Consider the following 23,032-nt stretch of genomic DNA (forward strand, 5'->3'; position numbering starts at 1 on the left):
TAGTTCAAATGGGGTAAAAAAATTTTAGGGAGAGGTTCATGGGTTTTTTCCTTGAAAAAAAAAAAAAAAAAAAAAAAAAAAAAAAAACACTCGAAAAGTAGCTACTTTTTTGTATGTAATGTTAATGTCCTAAATAATGTACCATGTAGGCACTTCAGGTATTTATCATTTCATTTTAATCAAAGGTTATTCACTTGAAAATTTGATCGACTCCATGTGATTGTATTGAATTGGAATATCTAATTTTCCATTTCATCAAGGTACACTTTCTTTTCATTCATTCGCCATTTGTTCTTGAAGTACACCATTTCCTTATTTATTTATTTATTTATTTATTAAAACGATGTAATCTTGTACAGGATCATAAATAGAATGATTTCGTTATTTATTTGAACACGTGTCTATTGTGTCCAGGCCTAGACAGCAAAGTGAAGAGAACAACCAGGGCTGGATGGGCTATCTATCTCAAGCTATCACTGCCTCCGCTAACTATCTCCCTACACAAGTCACAGATGTCTTCAATCAGGGCCGGGCCTTCGCTACTGTCCATTTGCCGTTCCAGGGAATGAAGAACGTCTGTGTTGTTACCTCGTAAGTTCTTCATTTTAATCACATTAGTGCTTCAGTTAAACTTGTGGTTCACTTAAACCATACCTACTAGTGGTTCACTTAAACCATACCTTAGATAAACAATAGAATTTAAAAAAAGACTCTTGTTGGATATCTACCTGTCTAAAGCCCCCCAGAAACAATCGCCTTTTCCCATGTTCAGACGGGGTCGGAGTTTTTCGTCAGCCTCTTAATCAGCCCTAGAGTGATTGCTTTGGGCTGACATTTGGTTCTGGCTACAAAATTTTTACGAGTGGATGCCCTTCACACTCAACCTTTGCTATTTCATTAGCAAGAGAAATTTCAGGCTAGTATACTCCCAGCCAGCCTAGTTAGCTTAGTTGGTAGTGCCTCTGCCTTGTAAGCGCTAGGCCGCGGGTTCGATTCCCGCCCGGGGCGGATTTTATCCTGATGGGATAATGTTCGTTCTCGGAACGGCTGGCTTTCTCCTATCCTGTCTTCCTTCTCTCCTCGATTTCGGGACGATAAGACCATAGCAGTTAAAGTTCCCTCTGTCAAACCTCTTAAAAAAAAAAAAAAAAAAAAAAAAAAAAAAAAAAAAAAAAAAAAACAAAAAAACAAAACTCTTTTTCTTTACTAAATTTTTCGCTGTCACAGTCCAACCAAATTTTGTTTCGCAAATTTTCTTTGGCAGTCTGGTACCCCTGGTAATACATATAAGACCTTGTTTAGACTGCAGGAGTAAAGAGACGTTTCAGTCTCATTTCGGCAGGATAAACAGGGTATATTCTATTCTATTTTGGCTTGTTTTATTTTTCTAATTTATTATTCTTTCTTTACAATATTCTTTACATGATTTTTCTTCAACATCCCTGTAAGTACTTCTAGGGACCATAACTTCTTATTATTCTTGATTTAATTCATTTTTCAAAATTTAAAATGTTGCATTCTGATTTCATTGTTATTTTCAAGATAGACTACTTACTTTCTACTATTTTTTTTTTATTTCGATTTTGGCCATCTAAGGACCGCGGAAAACAAGAATACACAAAATATACAAATTCTAATTAAAACTAACTAACTAACTAACTACAAATTTTAAATTACGTCTTCTTTTTGTCTTTCCAATATTTCTTCATCCTCTCACTGTGTTCTTTCTTCCTTTCATCTGTCCAGGGGGCACCAGTTTTCTTTTTTTCTCTTTCCTTGAATTTTGAGAATTGCTTCACTTTCTCTCTGAACTGCTTTCTGTCACTCATTACTTGTAAAGGGATGTTCATTTCTCTCAGATCTTTCTTCGTCTCGCAGAACCAGGTAAGTTTGGTCTTCGGGTTTTTGTCGAAGTAATCGAAAAGTTTCTTGGTTTTATTGCTATTTTATTTTTCTAACACTTGGTAAACATATTTATTATCTCTGTTAACTGAACACATTTATTTTCTCTTCAGGCTGGACGGTCGTAAGGACAGTTTGGATTCTCCCCTCCTCTCTCCCTCTGATTCAGACAAGAGTTCATCTTCAGTGAAAACTACCGATGTGGCCACCAACCTACTCACCGATCAGCAACACGCCAATAGTCCAGGTAAACAACGCGTACAATGTCAAGTAATAGGCCAGTAAAAATTGGAACATAGTGTAATTTAATGCAAAAAGTAAATTAATAGTCCAGTAAAAAATGGAACATAGTGTAAAATAATAGGAGTGAACGTGAGAGTAAATTAATAGTCCAGTAAGAGTTTTAACATAGCACACGTGTTGGTAAATAATGGCCGAGACCACAAAGTAAGTTTAACTTAAAACATAAAAATAAACTTATTGTTATTATTAAGTTTAACTTTTGGAATAAGCAATTTGATTGTTTGATTTGATTACAAAAACAAAACAGCTTTGTCAGATTGCTTTTTAAATTGGTAAATAATGGCCGAGACCACAAAGTAAGTTTAAGTTAAAACATGAAAATTAAACTTATTATTATTATTAAGTTTAACTTTTGGAATAAGCAATTTGATTGTTTGATTTGATTACAAAAACAAAACAGCTTTGTCGGATTGCTTTTTAATCCAAGCGTCTAACTTAAACGGATTTTAAACTTACTCTGTGGACCTGGCTATCAATAGGACAGGTTGACAGTTTGGGTTAATGTATGTACTATGTATAGTAGAACACTTTTTTTACGGAAGATTGCCATTTTTTTAGGTGTGTTTTTTCGGGTTCTTTTAGTATAACTGGTTAATTGGTAGATTTGTGGCTTGGGAATATTCCACTACTGCTATACTCAGAGTACTCAGACCTTTTGTCCATCAATAAGTATTGTATTATTTGTATTGACTGTTTGTATTTGAATAAGTAGATATTGATTGGGGGCATTGGGTTCAATATAGTTTTCTTAACATCTGTTCTCTGTCTGCTTCTTTTGTTTTCTGCTTCGGGTTAAATCGTATGTTCTCGCTTCGTCTATGTATAGTAGAACACTTTTTTTTACGGAAGATTGCCATTTTTTTAGGTGTGTTTTTTTCGGGTTATTTTAGTATAACTGGTTTATTGGTAGATTTGTGGCTTGGGAATATTCCACTACTGCTATACTCAGACATTTTGTCCATCAATAAGTATTGTATTATTTGTATTGACTTTTTGTATTTGAATAAGTAGAATTGATATTGATTGGGGGCATTGGGTTGGGTTCAATATAGTTTTCTTAACATCTGTTCTCTGTCTGCTTCTTTTGTTTTCTGCTTCGGGTTAAATCGTATGTTCTCGCTTCGTCCTTCACTTCTGGGTGACCTCCTCTCCCCATCTCTGTCTCCTCTATCCATTCCGACATGGCTGGCTTCACACCTTCCATCCATTCCAACTGGGCTGGCTTCACAAACATCCCTCCCATGGCTGGCTTCACAAACGTCCCTCTGTCGTGGCCGACTTCACTCCCATCCATTCTGATTGGCTGGCTTCACAAACGTCCCTCTGTCATGGCCGACTTCACAAACGTCCTATTGTGGCCGACTTCACTCCCATTCATTCCGACCAATTGGCTGGCTTCACTCACGTCCTTCTGTCGTGGCCAACTTGACATTCCCACCCATGGCTGGCTTCACTTCAATGTGGGATATTGCCCCTTCACTCCCCTCTGTTCTCTACCTCCTCGCGTCTCTCCTATCGGGGGATCTTTGGTTCGATTCCCTGTGTGTGACTTCACAATGATAAGAAGGTCTGAGTAGCTACGCTGGCATCCTCAAAGGCAACCCACCCAATGTCATGTCAGGTATTTGCAGAATAATTTTTGCTCGATTTTGGCATAGACCATTTTTAGCATAATCTCTCTCTATTTTGTACCCCAAATACATATAAGACCTTGTTTAGACTGCAGGAGTAAAGAGACGTTTCAGTCTCATTTCGGCAGGATAAACAGGGTATATTCTATTCTATTTTGGCTTGTTTTATCTTTCTAATTTATTTCATTTTCTTTTTGCTCTTTGCTCGGGTTATATGTTTTGTGTTATTTCAACTTTCCCTTTTGTGGGAAGAGGATGCTATACCAGTGATATCGTATATAATCGCTTTTGAGACATATTTGTTTGCCAAATTGTGTGACATGTTTTGTCAAATATCATTGGATAATTATCTTGGAACAAACAAACAGGCAAATAGAAAAACTAGAACAATAATAAATTTAGAACTAACTTCGTTTAACTAATATTATCCTATGCGATGTCTAGTATAGCTTGTTCTTACTGTAAATATTATGTTCCTTTCTATTCTATTGGTTTTGTTCTCCCTAAACCATTTCATATTTCTGTAATGTAACATTTCTATCTTCCAAATGGTTTTGCCACATTATTACACTTACTTACTTACTTACCCATTCTGTATTTCTTCTTTCGAGATGGATGCTTGAACTGCCTGTTTTTTCATTACCAAAATCATGTGTAATGTACATAATATTTATATATGTTATGTTTTCTCTGTACAGTTTGCTTGCTTTCCCACTTCCAACAGTTATGTATATATTTTATGTTTTCTTGTCTTCTTTTGAGATTGATAATTTCGCTGCCTGTTTCTCCTGGGAATCGAACCCGCTAGCGAACTACGCTGGCAGTTGAATTTTTATTCTAAAGTTTAACTCGAAATTGTGACTTGGCCACAGAATTTATGACTAAAAAATCAGGATTCGGTAAGAAGGGTTTTCTAACGCACTTTCTATTTTTTCGATCTGTTTCAAGGATTTCTATATTTTTTTTCTTCTTTTTCCGATTTGTTTCAGAATCGGACAAGTTGAACGAAATCGCCAACGCCGTCACGCCCAAGATTAACGGAGGATTCCAGTTTGAGGATGATTCTGAGTTTCCGCCCGTCATACAAAGCGTGGAGTGAGACATGTGACGTTACCTTTAACCGGACACTGATGTGATGTGACATTTTTAAATATTGGACATTTATTTGACGGAATGGTCAAAATTGACATTTAACCCCGAGGTCCTGGGATATAAACAGGTTTGCCCTGAATATTAGCACACCTGCAATACCAAGACCCTAAAAATGATTTCCCACTGGTGAAGTTGCCAAGGCATAAGATTTAGGCGCGTCACACATTAGGAACGGTCGCGCCACTTTTAGTTGCTCCTATGAGTTTTTTTACAACTTTTAGGAGACTTCGCGCTACTATCGCGTAACTACGCTTCCAATCTGCGACAGGCCTTATAACCGAGAGGACTGCGGTTCGAATCCCAGAGCTCGGTGAGAGAGAGGAAGCATGGAATGAATCGGAGAGATGTGACATTTTTAAATATTGGACATTTATTTGACGGAATGGTCAAAATTGACATTCAACCCCGAGGTCCTGGGATATAAACAGGTTTGCCCTGAATATATGGAAATCACATCTGCAATACAAGACCCTAAAAATGATTTCCCACTGGTGAAGTTGCCAAGGCATAAGATTTAGCCCCGTCACACATTGGGAACGGTCGTGCCACTTTTAGTTGCTCCTATGAGTTTTTTTTACAATTTTTAGGAGACTTCGCGCTACTATCGCGTAACTACGCTTCCAATCTGCGACAGGCCTTATAACCGAGAGGACTGCGGTTCGAATCCCAATGGTGACATAAAAATATTTTTTATTGAATCGAAGGGATACTGTTTGTTAAGTTCAAACATATTTAGGTATTACTTTTTCACAAGGTATTATTCCTTCCAATTGAATATTTGTTTGATGATCTCCATTCTACCCACCCCTAATCTGGATTTCCTATTGTACAAAATTGTGATAGATCTCTGCCCCCACAGGGTGGTGACATAAAAATATTTTATTGAATCGAAGGGATACTGTTTGTTAAGTTCAAACATATTTATTGCTTATTTATCACAAGGTATTATTCCTTCCAAACGAATATTTGTTTGATGATCTCCATTCTACCCACCCCTAATCTGGATTTCCTATTGTACAAAATTGTGATAGATCTCTGCCCCCACAGGCTTAAAATAGAGAGTAGCGGAAAGCATTAGAACTTTTTGCTCCCAGTTCTATGTGGTTTTGAAGTCGTTGCTTCTATCTGGTCAATGATCTATGTATGCTCTCTGCTCCACTCTGTTTTAGCCGTAGATAGAAGATAAGGAATGAACACCTTATTGTATTGCACTAACAACTCTTTACTTCCAAAAATTTGGCCATTTTGATTTCGTGTTCTCGGTCAAATAAAATGATCATTTGAATGCTTTAAATTTTTGACTCTGTCGGGGAATCGACCCCGGGTCTTCCGCGTGCAAGACGAGTGGAAGCTATTCTGACGGATAACACTAACAAGCTCCCTGTTCTGGATGTTTTATTTTATTTTTCTCATATAAATATGTTGTAAAATTCACTGTACAAATTGATAGCCTGTGTAAAGTTAGTAGTAGTTAGAAAGTTTTTATTTACAATCAATTTAAATGTCATCCCTTCCCGTAGTGTTGTGAAAATAGGTTTTCATACTTGTCAATGTATCTTTTGTATTTGGATCAGAAGTCTTTTGAAACCTGCCCAACAATAGATCTTATTTATACTGCTCGAATAGGACTAACAAGTCCCTCTTTTTTGCTCCCAGTTCTATGTGGTTGCTTCCCTCTACATATCTGGTCAATGATCTATGTATGCTCTCTGCTCCACTCTGTTTTAGCCGTAGATTGAAGATAAGGAATGAACACCTTATCGTATTGCACTAACAACTCTTTATTTACAAAAATTTGGCCATTTTGATTTCGTGTTCTCGGTCAAATAAAATGATCATTTGAATGCTTTAAATTTTTGACTCTGTCGGGAATCGAACCCGGGTCTTCCGCGTGTAAGACGAGTGGAAGCTACTCCTGCTATTCTGACCGATAACAAGCTCCCTGTTCTGGGTGTTTTATTTTATTTCTCATATAAATATGTTGTAAAATTCACTGTACAAATTGATAGCCTGTGTAAAGTTAGTAGTAGTTAGAAAGTTTTTATTTACAATCAATTTAAATGTCATCCCTTCCCGTAGTGTTGTGAAAATAGGTTTTCATACTTGTCAATGTATCTTTTGTATTTGGATCAGAAGTCTTTTGAAACCTGCCCAACAATAGATCTTATTTATACTGCTCGAATAGGACTAACTAAAGAGTCCCTTTACACCCCCAGTAGGCGATTATTACTGTGGTCACAAACACTTTTCATGCCTCGACTGGGATTGAATCCACGGCTTCCTGATTAGCAGGCGAGCGTCTTGACCACTACACCACCCAGGCAGATATTTAAAGTTCTGGTTCAAAATCGAGCGAAAAATGTGAGCATTAGAGTCCCTCTACACCCCCAGTAGGCGATTATTACTGTGGTCAATTTAGTACACCAGCAATAGATGATTATTATTAATCACTTGAGAATTTCATGCCTCGACTGGAATTGAACCCACGCCCTCCTGATTAGCAGGCGAGCATCTTGACCAGTACACCACCGAGGCAGGTATTTAGGGGTCTGGTTCAAAATCCAACGAAAAATATGAGCATAAAATCTTTCAAGGTCGAGACTGTTGAAATTATTGTTTGGATTTTTTTCTGATTTAATATTTTATTAAGATACGATTCACAAGTTAAAACTAACTGATGGAAACTTTAGTCTATATATATTTCTAGGTAAAATATTATTGTGTTTTTATATTTAATTTATTCAAATGTGTTTTTATAGAAAGGGTTAGAATTAGAATTACTTCGGTGTCCCATAATATGGACCATCAGTGTTCTTTTTTCATTTCAAAATTTGTTACTGGTCTCCCAAACTATTTGGAGCCTTTACTTTCTATTACCAGGCACAGAGTATTTGGAGCCTTATTACTTTCTATTACCTGGCAATATTTTTCTCCGTGTCAAAATTCTTTCGTCTTTTGAAACCTGCCCAACAATAGATCTTATTTATACTGCTCGAATAGGACTAACAAGTCCCTCTACACCCCCAGTAGGCGATTATTACTGTGGTCAATTTATCAAACACTTTTCATGCCTCGACTGGGATTGAATCCACTTCCTGATTAGCAGGCGAGCATCTTGACCAGTACACCACCGAGGCAGGTATTTAGGGGTCTGGTTCAAAATCCAACGAAAAATATGAGCATTAAACCTTACAAGGTCGAGACTGTTGAAATCATTGTTTGGATTTTTTTTCTGATCTAATATTTTATTAAGGTACGATTGACTTTGTAAAACTAACTGATGGAAACTTTAGTCTATACAGTGTGTCCACTTTTAATGTGCGCCATAGGAAAAATACATGTAAAAACAGTTTTTCTTGTCTCAAAATTCCCCATTAAGTATTTTAGTTAAACCAAATATGTTAACTCATGTATTTTTATCTGAGGAATTCACTGGTGGTGATTTCATACACCTGGGACTTACAGTTAAAAAGTTAAGGGTTCGAAATCCGAGAAATAAGTTATGTTTGAAACTCAACATTTTTGTACAATTGGATACTCTATTTTATGTATTTTTTCACGAGAAATCGATTGGTAATATTTTCAATTACTTGGGGCTTACAATTAAAAAGTTCTGGGTTCGAAACCGAGTAATTGCGTTATGTATGAAACTCAATATTTTCGTACACCTGGATACCTACCTGGTTTTACTATCTGTTAAACCCTATTTTAGATTATTACTGTGGTCAATTTAGTACACCAGCAATAGATGATTATTATTAATCACTTGAGAATTTCATGCCTCGACTGGAATTGAACCCACGCCCTCCTGATTAGCAGGCGAGCATCTTGACCAGTACACCACCGAGGCAGGTATTTAGGGGTCTGGTTCAAAATCCAACGAAAAATATGAGCATAAAATCTTTCAAGGTCGAGACTGTTGAAATTATTGTTTGGATTTTTTTCTGATTTAATATTTTATTAAGATACGATTCACAAGTTAAAACTAACTGATGGAAACTTTAGTCTATATATATTTCTAGGTAAAATATTATTGTGTTTTTATATTTAATTTATTCAAATGTGTTTTTATAGAAAGGGTTAGAATTAGAATTACTTCGGTGTCCCATAATATGGACCATCAGTGTTCTTTTTTCATTTCAAAATTTGTTACTGGTCTCCCAAACTATTTGGAGCCTTTACTTTCTATTACCAGGCACAGAGTATTTGGAGCCTTATTACTTTCTATTACCTGGCAATATTTTTCTCCGTGTCCAAATTCTTTGTACTTATCTTAGGTACTTTAATTCTTCTTTGATCTGTTCAAAAAAAATACCCCTCTGTTAATATTTTCAATATTTTCTTATACTTTTATTTTAGTCGACTAGAAAAAAAAGTTTTTAAAAAACTAATTGAAAAAAAAAAAGCTAAAAAAGTCTGTGAAAAAATAATTCAAAAAATAAATATCTATTTTATTCAATAAATATTTCAAGAACTATCAAGCATAGAAACGAAGATTTTCTGATTTCTTTTCCTGGGAATTTTTGTAGCGAAGTAGTTGTCAATCTAGTGTTGAAGACACCTCAAACTCTAGAATGAAAGTAGTATTTATTTTATATCGTCTATGTTACTTTACGATTTAGTGAACTGTAAAATTCACTCGGAAAAAAAGCGTTCTATTTGACCTCAAATGTGGGCTTTTCATATAAAATCACACGTACGTACACTAAAGGAGAACGCGCGTTTGGATCACCCAGTATGTGATAAGAGAATCCATTGATAAAGAGAACTCATATCTATTGATAACAATACGGTGTAGCTACTATTACATTATAAGGAACCTAAGGTAGGTACCTACGTAAACCTAGGTGAGTAAATATTTTGAATACTAATTCGTAGTTTCTAGATAGAATATTATTGTGTTTTATATTTAACTTATTCAAATGTGTTTTTATAGAAAGGGTTAGAATTATTTCGGTGTCCCATAATATGGGCCATCAGTGTTCTTTTTTCATTTCAAAATTTGTTACTGGTCTCCCAAACTATTTGGAGCGTTTACTTTCTATTACCAGGCACAGAGTATTTGGAGCCTTATTACTTTCTATTACCTGGCAATATTTTTCTCCGTGTCAAAATTCTTTGTACTTATCTTAGGTACTTTAATTCTTCTTTGATCTGTTCAAAAAAATACCCCTCTGTTAATATTTTCAATATTTTCTTATACTTTTATTTTAGTCGACTAGAAAAAAAAGTTTTTAAAAAACTAATTGAAAAAAAAAAGCTAAAAAAAGTCTGTGAAAAAAAAATTCAAAAAATAAATATCTATTTTATTCAATAAATATTTCAAGAACTATCAAGCATAGAAACGAAGATTTTCTGATTTCTTTTCCTGGGAATTTTTGTAGCTAAGTAGTTGACAATCTAGTGTTGAAGACACCTCAAACTCTAGAATGAAAGTAGTATTTATTTTATATCGTCTATGTTACTTACGATTTAGTGAACTGTAAAATTCACTCAGAAAAAAAGCGTTCTATTTGACCTCAAATGTGGGCTTTTCATATGAAATCACACGTACGTACACTAAAGGAGAACGCGCGTTTGGATCACCCAGTATGTGATAAGAGAATCCAGTGATAAAGAGAACTCATATCTATTGATAACAATATGGTGTATCAGTATTGTAGCTACTATTACATTATAAGTTATAAGGAACCTAAGGTAGGTACCTACGTAAACCTAGGTGAGTAAATATTTTGAATACTAATTCGTAATTCGTTTGAACTAATGGAATGACGCGCGCGTGAAAATCGTATTCTTGAATTTTACTTGATTTAAACTTTACCGATCGCCGTAAAATAACGATCGATAACTTTTTACGTAATTTTTCCTGTAATTAGTAACCAAAACTGGCTCGATCAAAATTAATACTCAGTTTGTAATATTATGAATTATGAGACTTGTGTCCCCATTTGAATTAATAAATAACCCACTGTCAATGTTTCATAACATAAATAAGTAACCCATTGAACTATGGTACTTAAGTCCCTGTAATAGCGTCCTAATCGCTCAATAACTACCGGTCATTCGGAAGGAAATCCGCCATGTTTCACATGAAATTCATCCTTCGACTTTCACCGGCCCGAGTGAAGGTTACAAAGTGGCCGAATTATTCCACATCCGTCTCAAAGGAAGGTCGAAAGTTGACACAAATCATTTATCACAACTCCCCTGAGCGACCTGGTATTGTAGAGCTATGTATGAATCGGCCACAAGCTAGAAATGCGCTTAATGCGACCCTGGTGGAAGAAATATTGACTGCTGTGGAGGCTATACGAGGAGATGAGGAAGTAAGGTGTGTTCTGCTGAGGAGCTTGGTGAAAGATGTGTTCTGTGCGGGTGAGTAGCACATTGCTTATAATAGGTGAATTTTCTTTCGGAATCGGATGGCACGGCATTTTGGATTTCCTATGGTTTAGTACAGGTGTCATTTCTGATTCCAAAAGAGAACCGGTTCTTTTTCCGAAAGTTTTCTGAAGGTACACCTCATTTACGCTTTACTCGATTCTCAGGATTGGGCAGATTTGAGAATCTAAAGTTCTTGATTTCCTTTATTTTATCTATTAGTCTATTAGACTTAATTAGAGGGTACTGTAACTCGGCCCGAAATCGAAGAGAGAAGAAAGACAGGATAGGAGAAAGCCAGCCGTTCCAAAACCAATGTTCAAGACGAACTTTTCCCCCAGCGAAAACCTGTGACCTATCTCTTGCAAGGTAGACCCACTACCTTTCAAGATGACTAAGCTGGTAACTGACTTTATTATTGACCATTTCAGGCGCGGATCTCAAGCATCGTCTCACGCTGAACGAAGATCAAATTCGTAGCTTCGTCTCCACACTCCGCTACATGACATGTCAACTCGAATCCATCCCTGTTCCAGTCCTAGCTGTTCTGGATGGTAGTGCATATGGAGGAGGTTTGGAGATGGCTCTGGCGTGTGATATCAGGGTGGCCGCGTCTAATGTTCGTATGGGGCTGGTTGAGACTAAGCTGGCTATCATACCTGGTGCCGGGGGCACACAACGACTGCCACGAATTGTAGGTGAGTTCTGTCATAGGTCTAAGAGAGAGAGAGAGGGAGGGAGGTTTGATAGAGGGAACTGTAACTGCTAAGGTCTTATCGTCCCGAAATCGAAAAGAGAAGAAAGACAGGATGGGAGAACAAACATTATCAGTTCAGGATAAAATCCGCCTGGGCGGGAATCGAACCCGCGACCTAGCGCTTACAAAGCAGACGCGCTACCAACCAAGCTAACTAGACTGGCACTTTCTGTTTGATAGAGGTCTAACGCCCTTGTGCATCTGATGAGGTTTTTTTTTTTTTCATTGACGAGCTCTCCGCCTCCTTACATTAACCTCACCAAGCTTGAGTGCTTGAGTGGGGCCTGGAAAAACCAGCAGCATGTGATTGTCCCGATGATAACCTCGCAAATATTCTATTCTATTCCATTATTAATAATAATTTCCCCTTCTCCTCAGGTATTCCCCTAGCCAAGGAACTAATCTACACGGGCCGCCTTGTAGACTCTACCGAGGCCAAGTCTATCGGCCTCGTTAACTTGATTGTCCCGATGATAACCTCGCAAATATTCTATTCTATTCCATTATTAATAATAATTTCCCCTCCTCCTCAGGTATTCCCCTAGCCAAGGAACTAATCTACACGGGCCGCCTTGTAGACTCTACCGAGGCCAAGTCTATCGGCCTCGTTAACACGTTGACTCCCCAGAACCCCAATCAGAACGCCGCCTATCTAGCGTCTCTACGAATAGCAGAAGATATTGCTCACAATGGACCAATAGCAGTCAGGATGGCAAAACGATCTATTGATGGACCGGGGAGGGGAACCCAATATAGGGACGGGCAGAGTACTCATAGCCCAGGTCGGGACGGACAGGGTAGCAAAGGTGGGGAAAGTAAAGGTACTGAAAATCAAAATAGGGAATTCCAGGGAAGATATTCAGGGATGGAATGGGAGGGAATTTGTTATGATCGAGTTATTCGAACACAGGACAGGGTGGAAGGTTTGAAATCGTTCCTGGGGAAATATAAACCTGTGTATAAGGGAGTTTGAGCTTCGGTTTTTGTGTTAGGCGTGTACGCTGGAGGTTCCGGGTTCAATTCTCCCGCGAAAAAGTTCCAACTTTACATATAGGTAATTATGTAGGTACGAGTATGTCTCTGATTTTGAGAGACTGACGAAAAACTCCGACCCCGTCTGAACACGGGAAAAGCTGAGGGAGAAGAAGATGAATACCTTTTTTTTATTACTATCGTAATAATAAAGGAAGGACGGGCTAAAAAATGCCTGCACTCTCCCCTTTTGCCCTTTCCAACCCTAACATACTAGCCTACTACACAACCCTAACCTACTAGCCTACTACACAACCCTAACCTACTAGCCTACTACACAACCCTAACCTACTAGCCTAGCTATTGATGGACCGGGGAGGGGAACCCAATATAGGGACGGGCAGAGTACTGATAGCCCAGTTTGGGACGGACAGGGTAGGGATACCCAATTTAGGGAATCCCAAGGTAGAGATATCAAAGGTTTTGATTGGCAGGGTAAGGATACCAAAGGTGGGGAACGTAAAGGTACTGAAAATCAAGATGGGCACACTCAAAATAGGGAATTCCAGGGGAGATATTCAGGGATGGAATGGGAGGGAATTTGTTATGATCGAGTTATTCGAACACAGGACAGGGTGGAAGGTTTGAAATCGTTCCTGGGGAAATATAAACCTGTGTATAAGGGAGTTTGAGGTTTTTGTGTTAGGCGTGTACGCTGTAGGTTCCGGGTTCAATGCTCCCGCGAAAAAGTTCCAACTTTACATATAGGTAATTATGTAGGTATGTCTCTGATTTTGAGAGGCTGACGAAAAACTCCGACCCCGTCTGAACACGGGAAAAAGCTGAGGAAGAAGAAGATGAATACCTTTTTTTTTTATTACTATCGTAATAATAAAGGAATGTCGGGCTAAAAAATGCCTGCACTCTCCCCTTTTGCCCTTTTCAACCCTAACCTACTAGCCTACTACACAACCCTAACCTACTAGCCTAACCTACTAGCCTACTACACACATATCTTCATAATTAGGTACCTACCTATCACAACCCTAACCTACTAGCCTACTACACACATATCTTCATAATTAGGTACCTACCTATCTATGTAGGTAGGTAGGTAGGTACCTAGTTTTTTTTTTCTCTCGTTTTTTCTTATTGTAGGTGACTACTGTTAAAATAATAATAATAAACATTTTCACACCCCCTTCCTCTGTTTCCATGTCCTTTGACTTGTTTAGGTTATGAGGTATGTATGTAACTGTGTATGTAATCCTTAGCTTCAGAGGATATACAGGAGGTATGTGGAAGGTATACCTTGTATACAGGGAGTTCCAAATAAGTTGCGCCTACGAAATAAAGCTGACTGTCTAATAATAATTAAACTTAAACTGTAAATAACATGAATTGTAAATAATTATATATATAAAAAATAATTATGTATTATCATAAATTCTGTGCCTCATTCCACTAAGTTTAACTAAGTAGGCACTTACCTATCTAAGTTTTCTTAGCTGTTATTTCAGAAAAATTAACTTTTTTTTAAGAAAGTGAACGGCTGGCTTTCTCCTATCCTGTCTTCCTTCTCTCTTCGATTTCGGGACGATAGGACCATAGCAGTTAACAGTTCCCTCTGTCAAACCTCTTAAAAAAAAAAAAAAAAAAAAAAAATCTCATTGAGCCATCCTGTAAGTATAAAAAAATAATTGGCCCCCTCAATTCAATGACCGAGGAGTCCCAGGCAATATAGGAATAGGAGAACACTTTTCAAGTTAAGCCGTCATACAAACCCAGAAGAAAAAAAAAAACTCTAAACTTTTATTTGACAAAAACATGACTAGTAAGTAGAGTGACTACAAAAGTTCCGACGAATAATAATAGTAATAACAAAATGTAAAAAGCTGCTGCTACCTCTTCTTGTTGATTTCTGGTTGTCATGGAGACGCTCTGGTGAAAAATACAAACAAAATAGAATAGGTAACGTGTTTCTAGCTCCTTCATTTTAAGTTGTTTCTTTATTTTTATTTCTTTGTTAGAATTATGAATTTTCACATTACTTGAGCTGTTTTTTGTTGCGCTTTTTATTATTTTTGCATTGTAAAATTTAGTTTAGATGTAAATTTTCGGGTGTTTTTCTGTGGTGTTATTTTTGAAAAATTCTCTGTTTTTCCCTTTTTTGATGTTGAAGTTTGACTGTTTTGCTGTCATGGATGTCTCAATGTTTGTTGAATTATTATTGATAATGCTCTAATCCTTATTATTAGGAGTCTTTAATTCTTTGATTTCTAACTTTTGACGCAACAGACAAGAGACATAATAACCTTTTCAATGACATGTATTCAGAAAATCGATACTTATCATTTAGATGACTGTGTAATGATTTAATTGTTTGCATAATTATGTAGGCACAATCAAAATAAAGCTACTCGGTAGTTTACAATTGGTTCTGAAGGTTGATGGTTCGGATCCAAGTCAAGTTTTAAAATTTAGCAAGAACAACGGCGAACGAATTGTGACAAGATATGCTTGACACAAAATTCCATAGGTAGGTAGGTAGGGTATGGTATTTTTTAAGAGGCTAAAAATGCCTGTTGTAAAGGCAAACGTCTGTGTGTGGTTCGTCATGAAAAACTTTGGACACTGCCCGATTAATATCCAGAATTTGTGAATTATTATTGATAATGCTCTAATCCTTATTATTAGGAGTCTTTAATTCTTTGATTTCTAACTTTTGACGCAACAGACAAGAGACATAATAACCTTTTCAATGACATGTATTCTTAAAATCGATACTTATCATCAAGATGACTGTGTAATGATTTAATTGTTTGCTTAATTATGTAGGCACAATCAAAATAAAGCTACTCGGTAGATTACAATTGGTTCTGAAGGTTGATGGTTCGAATCCAAGTCAAGTTTTAAAATTTAGCAAGAACAACGGCGAACGAATTGTGACAAGATATGCTTGACACAAAATTCCTTATAGGTAGGTAGGTAGGGTATGGTATTTTTCAGGAGGCTAAAAATGCCTGTTGTAAAGGCAAACGTCTGTGTGTGGTTCGCCATGAAAAACTTTGGACACTGCCCGATTAATATCCAGAATTTGTCAGCTCCTAATTCCTGAGACATCTTACAAAATGTCCGAAGACACGAAGAATATTCCAGTGTGGCTGCAAGAACTTTCAAAGTAAGTTTATTTCCCCCCCCCTTTATTTTTTAGCTATAGTTTTACTTGCTTTTTTACTTTCTATTACCTTTACGTACCTTAGGAAACCTATACAAGGTAATGAGAAACTATTGCGATCGGTCCAAATTTTCAAAATGGGGAAATGGGTGGAAATATCCGTTTTTTTCCTCTGGCTATGTGGGTAATAGGCCTCATGTTTTAGCACCGGCTTTTCAGGCCCTATGTCACTGCGACCCCTGCCCTGATTAAGATATTTTGTGACACAGATACCTGCCTTAGAACTTTTTTGAGTTGTTTATTGGGATATTTACTATTTCCTTTACTTTTTCACTCAAGGAATAGTCTGATTCTGAATGCTCCCTACAAAAAGGCTTTTTTACTTTCTATTACCCTTACGTATAGGGAACCTATCTATACAAGGTAATGGGAAACTATTACAATCGGTCCAAATTTTCAAAATCGGGAAATGGGTGGAAATATCCGTTTTTTCCTCTGGCTATGTAGGTAGGCCTCATGTTTTCAGGCCCTATGTCACTGCGACCCCTGCCCTGATTAAGATATTTTGTGACACACCTGCCATAGAACTTTTTTTGAGTTGTTTATTGGGATATTTACTATTTCCTTTACTTTTTCACTCAAGGAATAGTCTGATTCTGAATGCTCCCTACAAAAAGTAGGTACTCAAATATCAGAAGTAACACTTTAAGGGAATTCTAAAACTAACCAAGTTCATTTTCACTTTCCAGGAATCGACCAATCACTTGGGTTCAATCACACAAGGAGTATGACGTCAAAACCAATGTAGAAGATAAACCTCGCGCCGTCACCACTCTAGGATTACGTCACACCAGAGACTTTAATGATGAGGATGATGGTATAGTGGACTGTGATTTTGATCCTCCGAGTGAACCGTTTGATTCGCTGGAAATGGAAAGATCCAATGCGATAACTGCACGCGGAATACGGAAACACACCCATGACGGAAGCAAACAAATCCATGACGCAAGTAAACGCGACCTTGACGGAAGCAAACACATCCGTGACGCAAGCAAATGCGACCTTGACGGAAGCAGACGCGACTACAACGCTGAAAACGTGTCTTTACCGCATCGTTTGGACAAAGATTGGGACAATTTAGAACCCAACTTTGACTTTCCTGACGAAACAGTTCCAGGACAACACGACCTTGAATACTTAGATGGAAAGATCGGTCTAAAGGACTTGAATTTCTCCGGATATCAAGGTCCAACCGGACAGCCTTGGGGAAACCCCGGCACGAATGAAGAACCGCCTGAAGACATCATGAGAGCTTTTAAGATCGTCGACAGACCACTTGATTACATTACAGGATAAGGAAAGTAAAAAAATGGTGTTTTGGATTATTAATCTGAAATCCAATTTTATCTAGTGTAAGAGGCCCTGATAACTTTGGGGGGGCTATGTAGAAGACAAACCTCGCGCCGTCACCACTCTAGGATTACGTCACACCAAAGACTTTAATGATGAGGATGATGGTATAGTGAACTGTGATTTTGATCCCCCGAGTGAACCGTTTGATTCGCTGGAAATGGAAAGATCTAATGCGATAACTGCACGCGGACGAAAACACACGCATGACGGAAGCAAACAAATCCATGACGCAAGTAAACGCGACCTTGACGGAAGCAAACACATCCGTGACGCAAGCAAATGCGACCTTGACGGAAGCAGACGCGACTACAACGCTGAAAACGTGTCTTTACCGCATGGTTTGAGCAAAGATTGGGACAATTTAGAACCCAACTTTGACATTTCTGACGAAACAGTTCCAGGACAACACGACCTTAAATACTTAGATGGAAGGATCGGTCTAAAGGACTTGAATTTCTCCGGATATCAAGGTCCAACCGGACAGCCTTGGGGAACCCCCGGCACGAATGAAGAACCGCCTGAAGACATCATGAGAGCTTTTAAGATCGTCGACAGACACGATGAGACCAAGTACAAATCCCATGGAATCTCTGAGAATACTACTAGCAGCGAGAATATTTGGGATACTCAAGGATATAGCGGACGGTCAAACGCTGTAGAAAAGTCTCGTGAACTACCAGCTTGGTTGAGTTCCAGTAGAAAGCATTCGCTGGATGTATTGACAGATTTGCTAGCTGAACCGAACACAAGTTGGAGTTCTCAGAAACCTGAGGGAAGTTTGAAGAACGGTTTCGTTGATTTGGAACAGTTAGACAACATGGGAGGGATTTATAATAGCACAAATAATTAAGTTAAGTGAAGTCAAGGTCACTGATATACGAACGCTGCACAGACACATGATTTCACATCTAATTTGGATATTTTGAATAGCGCCGTCAAACTTTCTTGACCTGATAGTGCGGAGCGCTACCCCGCTCCTTAATTGAACATTTGAACCTCAGCCATAGCCAATGATATGTTAACGACTACTTCACGTGTTCGATTCCCTTCCGGGGCGAATCTTATCCTAAGCAGTTAAGGTTCGTTCTCAGAACGGCTGGCTTTCTCCTATCTTGTCCTCCTTCTCTCTTCGATTTCGGGACGATAAGACCTTAGCAGTTATCACTAAAGATTAGTCCTATAGAAATCTTCCAATCCTTACAGACCATCCTGTTCACAACTGATGAAGATATTCTGGAGCGTATTGCTGAGAATGACACCGTATTCACTGGTTGGGTGGAAAAGTCCCAGCACTCTGGTTACCATGGTAACCACATGACCGACAGTCCTGAGTTCGATCCCCCTCTCACTGTTTAGACAACACCGGTGTCAGTGTTGGTACTGGAATTGCAGACAAAACATCTAAAACTTTTGATGGAATTGGTTACGAGGATTTATCTAATAGGAATTCAAATCACATGAATTCAAAATCTGCTCAGATGTCCCAAGATGTGACATTCTTTGCCTCCAATAATCATTCAGACGTTAGACAACACCGGTGTCAGTGTTGGTACTGGAATTGCAGACAAAACATCTACAACTTTTGATGGAATTGGTTACAAGGATTCATCTAATAGGAATTCAAATCACATGAATTCAAAATCTGCTCAGATGTCCCAAGATGTGACATTCTTTGCCTCCAATAATCATTCAGACTTGGGGTAAGTGCGATACTCTGGGGTAAGCGGTAAGCCCTCAAGAGCCAGTTAATAATTATTTAATTTCGCAGATGGAATTTTGTTAAAAGTGTTTCACCCTACGTAGTATTATAAATCTGTTTGATACCCCCAATTCTATGGGTATCACAGCATTACGTACGAGGTGCCTCTTTTACACTGGTTATGTTGTTCTATTCAATTGCCCTCACGAGTCTGAGTGCAGCGCCGAGAAAATTTCGACCTCGCCAGGATTTGAACCCCGGAAGAACTTAGTGTGACACCCACACTCGGCCACTGAAGATTTTCTGATTTCTTTTCCTGGGTTTTTTTTGTAGCTAAGTAGTTGACAATCTAGTGTTGAAGACTCCTCAAACTCTAGAATGAAAGTAGTATTTTTTTATAACGTCTATTCGTCTATGTTACTTACGATTTAGTGAACTGTAAAATTCACTCGGAAAAAAGGCGTTCTATTTGACCTCAAATGTGGGCTTTTCATATAAAATCACACGTACGTACACTAAAGGAGAACGCGCGTTTGGATCACCCAGTATGTGATAAGAGAATCCAGTGATAAAGAGAACTCAGATCTATTGATAACAATATGGTGTAGCTACTATTACATTATAAGGAACCTAAGGTAGGTACCTACGTAAACCTAGGTGAGTAAATATTTTGAATACTAATTCGTAATTCGTTTGAACTAATGGAATGACGCGCGCGTTAAAATCGTATTCTTGAATTTTACTTGATTTAAACTTTACCGAACGCCGTAAAATAATAACGATCGATAACTTTTTACGTAATTTTTCCTGTAATTAGTAACCAAAACTTGCTCGATCAAAATTAATACTCAGTTTGTAATATTATGAATTATGAGACTTGTGTCCCCATTTGAATTAATAAATAACCCACTGTCAATCCTTTTTTACTTTCTATTACCCTTACGTATAGGGAACCTATACAAGGTAATGAGAAAGTATTGCAATAGGTCCAAATTTTCAAAATCCGGAAATGGGTGGAAATATCCGTTTTTTCCTCTGGCTATGTAGGTAGGCCTCATGTTTTAGCACCGGCTTTTCAGGCCCGATGTCACTGTGACCCCTGCCCTGATTAAGATATTTTGTGACACAGATACCTACCTGCCTTAGAACTTTTTTTAAGTTGTTTATTGGGATATTTACTATTTCCTTTACTTTTTCACTCAAGGAATAGTCTGATTCTGAATGCTCCCTACAAAAAGTAGGTACGGGGTCGAGTCAGGATTTTGTCGAGGGGGACCCGAGGGTCCAAACAGTGATGTACGGGGGGGAATGTTCCAAATTTTCTGAGTCTGACCCACAGTACAAGAGAGAAATGAAGCTCCAAAGGGGGCCCCTCGCCCCCTCCCTAAATATGGCCCTGAGTCGAGTGGTTTCGAACACAACCGAATTCCAAGGAAGGACTCGAAAAAGTTCGATTTTTGCGGGAAATTGAACCCGGTACCTCCAAAGTGCTAGCCTTGTGGGCTACATACACGACCATATAGGCTGCTTATAGGTACGAAGAGAAATTGCCTTGGAACTTTCTTTATGTATACCTACCTATAACTCCTTTATTTTTGGAATTATACATAGATTACTTGTTTCTTTTGTACATACATGGACTCGAAAAAGTTCGATTTTTGCGGGAAATTGAACCCGGTAAAGTGCTAGCCTTGTGGGCTACATACACTACCATATAGGCTGCTTATAGGTACGAAGAGAAATCGCCTTGGAACTTTCTTTATGTATACCTACCTATAACTCCTTTATTTTTGGAATTATACATAGATTACTTGTTTCTTTTGTACATACATACCCAGCTTGTTGTGTCTGGACTACCACTGGGCTGACCATGTCCCCTCTTACTTCTGTTCCAGGTATTACTGAAGAGGAATATGAGCAGCCTCTCATGCCCAAGGGATTTGTATTCCAGTTCTCTCTACTCAATACTTGGGGTGATCGATATTACTTGGGATTAAACGGGATTGAACTCTATGATGAATTTGGTGATCTAATCCCGCTGACGGCTGAAAGTAAGTTGAAGATGTTTTTTGATATTAAAAAGTTGGTAACTTTTAAGGATATTGACAACACGTGTTAAAACAACTTAAAATCAATAGGGAAAAATGATAAATATACATGCATAATAAAGTAATCTTATATATAAAAAAAAAGAACTGTTATCACCGTAACTATGAGTTTGGTTTGACTTGCAGATATATTCGCGTATCCAGCCGGTGTGCATGTACATACATTGTATCAAATCTCAGGAGTTAAAGTTGCCCATGAAAACCATTTGCTCAAATTTTCAGAATTATAACAAGTCTCGGATTCATTCATACCGGGGTGTCAAAGACATAGAGATCACCCTGGATGACGTCATCATATTCAAAGGAGAAATTATCCAGCCGGTGTGCATATCCTACACGGTATGGAGAACGACGCACGTACATGTGATAAGCTGATAGACGGGGTGAATAACATCGCAGACGGGACACACTCCTGGCTAGCTCCTATATTACCACAAGAAGTGAGTCGCTTAAGCGATTTTATACAAATTTGTAATCTAGAGGCAATTTAGGAAATAAAATCAATTTTTTATTTAAAAGAAAAAAAAAAGTTTGATAGAAGGAACTGTGACAACGGAGGTCTTATTGTGCCGAAAACGAAGAGAGAAGGAGGACAGGATAGAAGAAAGCCAGCCGTTCTGAGAACGAACCTTATCTGTTTAGGATAAAGTTCCCCCGGGGTGAAAATCGACCCAGCGCTTACAAGGTAGACGCGCTACCAAGGTAACTAAACAGACATGAAGAGTTTGATAGAGGGAACTGTAACAATCGAGATTTTATCGCCCCGAAATCGATGATTTATGGAGGGCAGGGATAGTATAATGCCAAACGTGACTTCTTTTTGATTGTTCCACCGTTTGTATATTTCAGATAAACAAGCTGTATGTAGTGTTTGATTCTCCTAAAGTGATTTCCATGATCAAACTGTGGAACTATAGCAAAACTCCAAACAGAGGTGTTAAAGAATTTGGTGTAAGTATTGACAGAAGTGGCGATAGAACGTTCAATACATTAGAATCGATTGATCACTGGCGTTAACCAACGGTGTACGTGGTTGGCACCTAAATGGGTGACCATTTGGGCAATCGGGTGTTGCTGTCTGTTCCCTAAATTTTCCAACAATGTTGAAGATAAATTCCATACTACGGACGGTATTGAACCAATACTCTCCTGATTACTAGACGAGCGTCTTGACCACTAGACCACCGAGGTAAATAATGATTTCTCATTTCGTAAATGGGTCGGTCCTACGAAATGAAGCTGACTGTCTAATAATAATTAAACTTAAACTGTAAATAACATGAATTGTAAATAATGATATAAAAATAAATAATTATGTATTATCATAAATTCTGTGCCTCATTCCACTAATTTTAACTAAGTACCTACCTATCTAAGTTTTCTTAGCTGTCATTTCAGAAAAATTAACTTTTTTTTAAGAAAAAGAAAGTAAAAATCTCATTGAGCCATCCTGTAAGTATAAAAAAATAATTGGCCCCCTCAATTCAATGACCGAGGCGTCCCAGGCAATATAGGAATAGGAGAACACTTTTCAAG

General features: G+C 37.9%; 3 protein-coding genes and 1 long non-coding RNA gene across 4 annotated transcripts in view; 3 read left to right on the forward strand and 1 right to left on the reverse strand.

Annotated features, from left to right (window-relative positions):
* The window catches only part of LOC103512994 (WD repeat domain phosphoinositide-interacting protein 2-like), an 8,970-nt gene extending 4,035 nt beyond the window's left edge, over nt 1–4,935 (forward strand). Inside the window, exons 5-7 of the mRNA XM_026826315.1 lie at nt 415–591; nt 2,016–2,149; nt 4,826–4,935. Of these exons, the coding sequence (XP_026682116.1) occupies nt 415–591; nt 2,016–2,149; nt 4,826–4,935 (421 nt within the window). The remainder of the gene's footprint in view (nt 1–414; nt 592–2,015; nt 2,150–4,825) is intronic.
* Nucleotides 4,936–5,870: 935 nt separating this feature from the next.
* Nucleotides 5,871–8,410, reverse strand: LOC113468971. Its single transcript, XR_003392535.1, has 2 exons — nt 7,951–8,410; nt 5,871–6,576 (listed from the first exon to the last, which is right to left on the reverse strand). It is a non-coding gene; the product is annotated as an uncharacterized LOC113468971 (long non-coding RNA).
* Nucleotides 8,411–10,658: 2,248 nt separating this feature from the next.
* Nucleotides 10,659–14,545, forward strand: LOC103512992 (enoyl-CoA hydratase domain-containing protein 2, mitochondrial-like). The gene is made up of 4 exons (XM_008477802.3): nt 10,659–11,363; nt 11,801–12,067; nt 12,660–12,847; nt 13,458–14,545. The coding sequence occupies exons 1-4, from the start codon at nt 11,069–11,071 to the stop codon at nt 13,788–13,790; spliced, it is 1,083 nt and encodes a 360-aa protein (XP_008476024.2). The 5' UTR covers nt 10,659–11,068; the 3' UTR covers nt 13,791–14,545.
* Nucleotides 14,546–16,050: 1,505 nt separating this feature from the next.
* Nucleotides 16,051–17,632, forward strand: LOC113468968. Its single transcript, XM_026826316.1, has 2 exons — nt 16,051–16,279; nt 17,026–17,632. The coding sequence occupies exons 1-2, from the start codon at nt 16,230–16,232 to the stop codon at nt 17,630–17,632; spliced, it is 657 nt and encodes a 218-aa protein (XP_026682117.1). The 5' UTR covers nt 16,051–16,229.
* Nucleotides 17,633–23,032: the final 5,400 nt, after the last annotated feature.

The sequence above is a fragment of the Diaphorina citri genome, unplaced genomic scaffold, assembly GCF_000475195.1.
Source record: "Diaphorina citri unplaced genomic scaffold, Diaci psyllid genome assembly version 1.1 scaffold909, whole genome shotgun sequence".
In the NCBI taxonomy this organism is placed as follows: Eukaryota; Metazoa; Arthropoda; class Insecta; order Hemiptera; family Psyllidae; genus Diaphorina; species Diaphorina citri.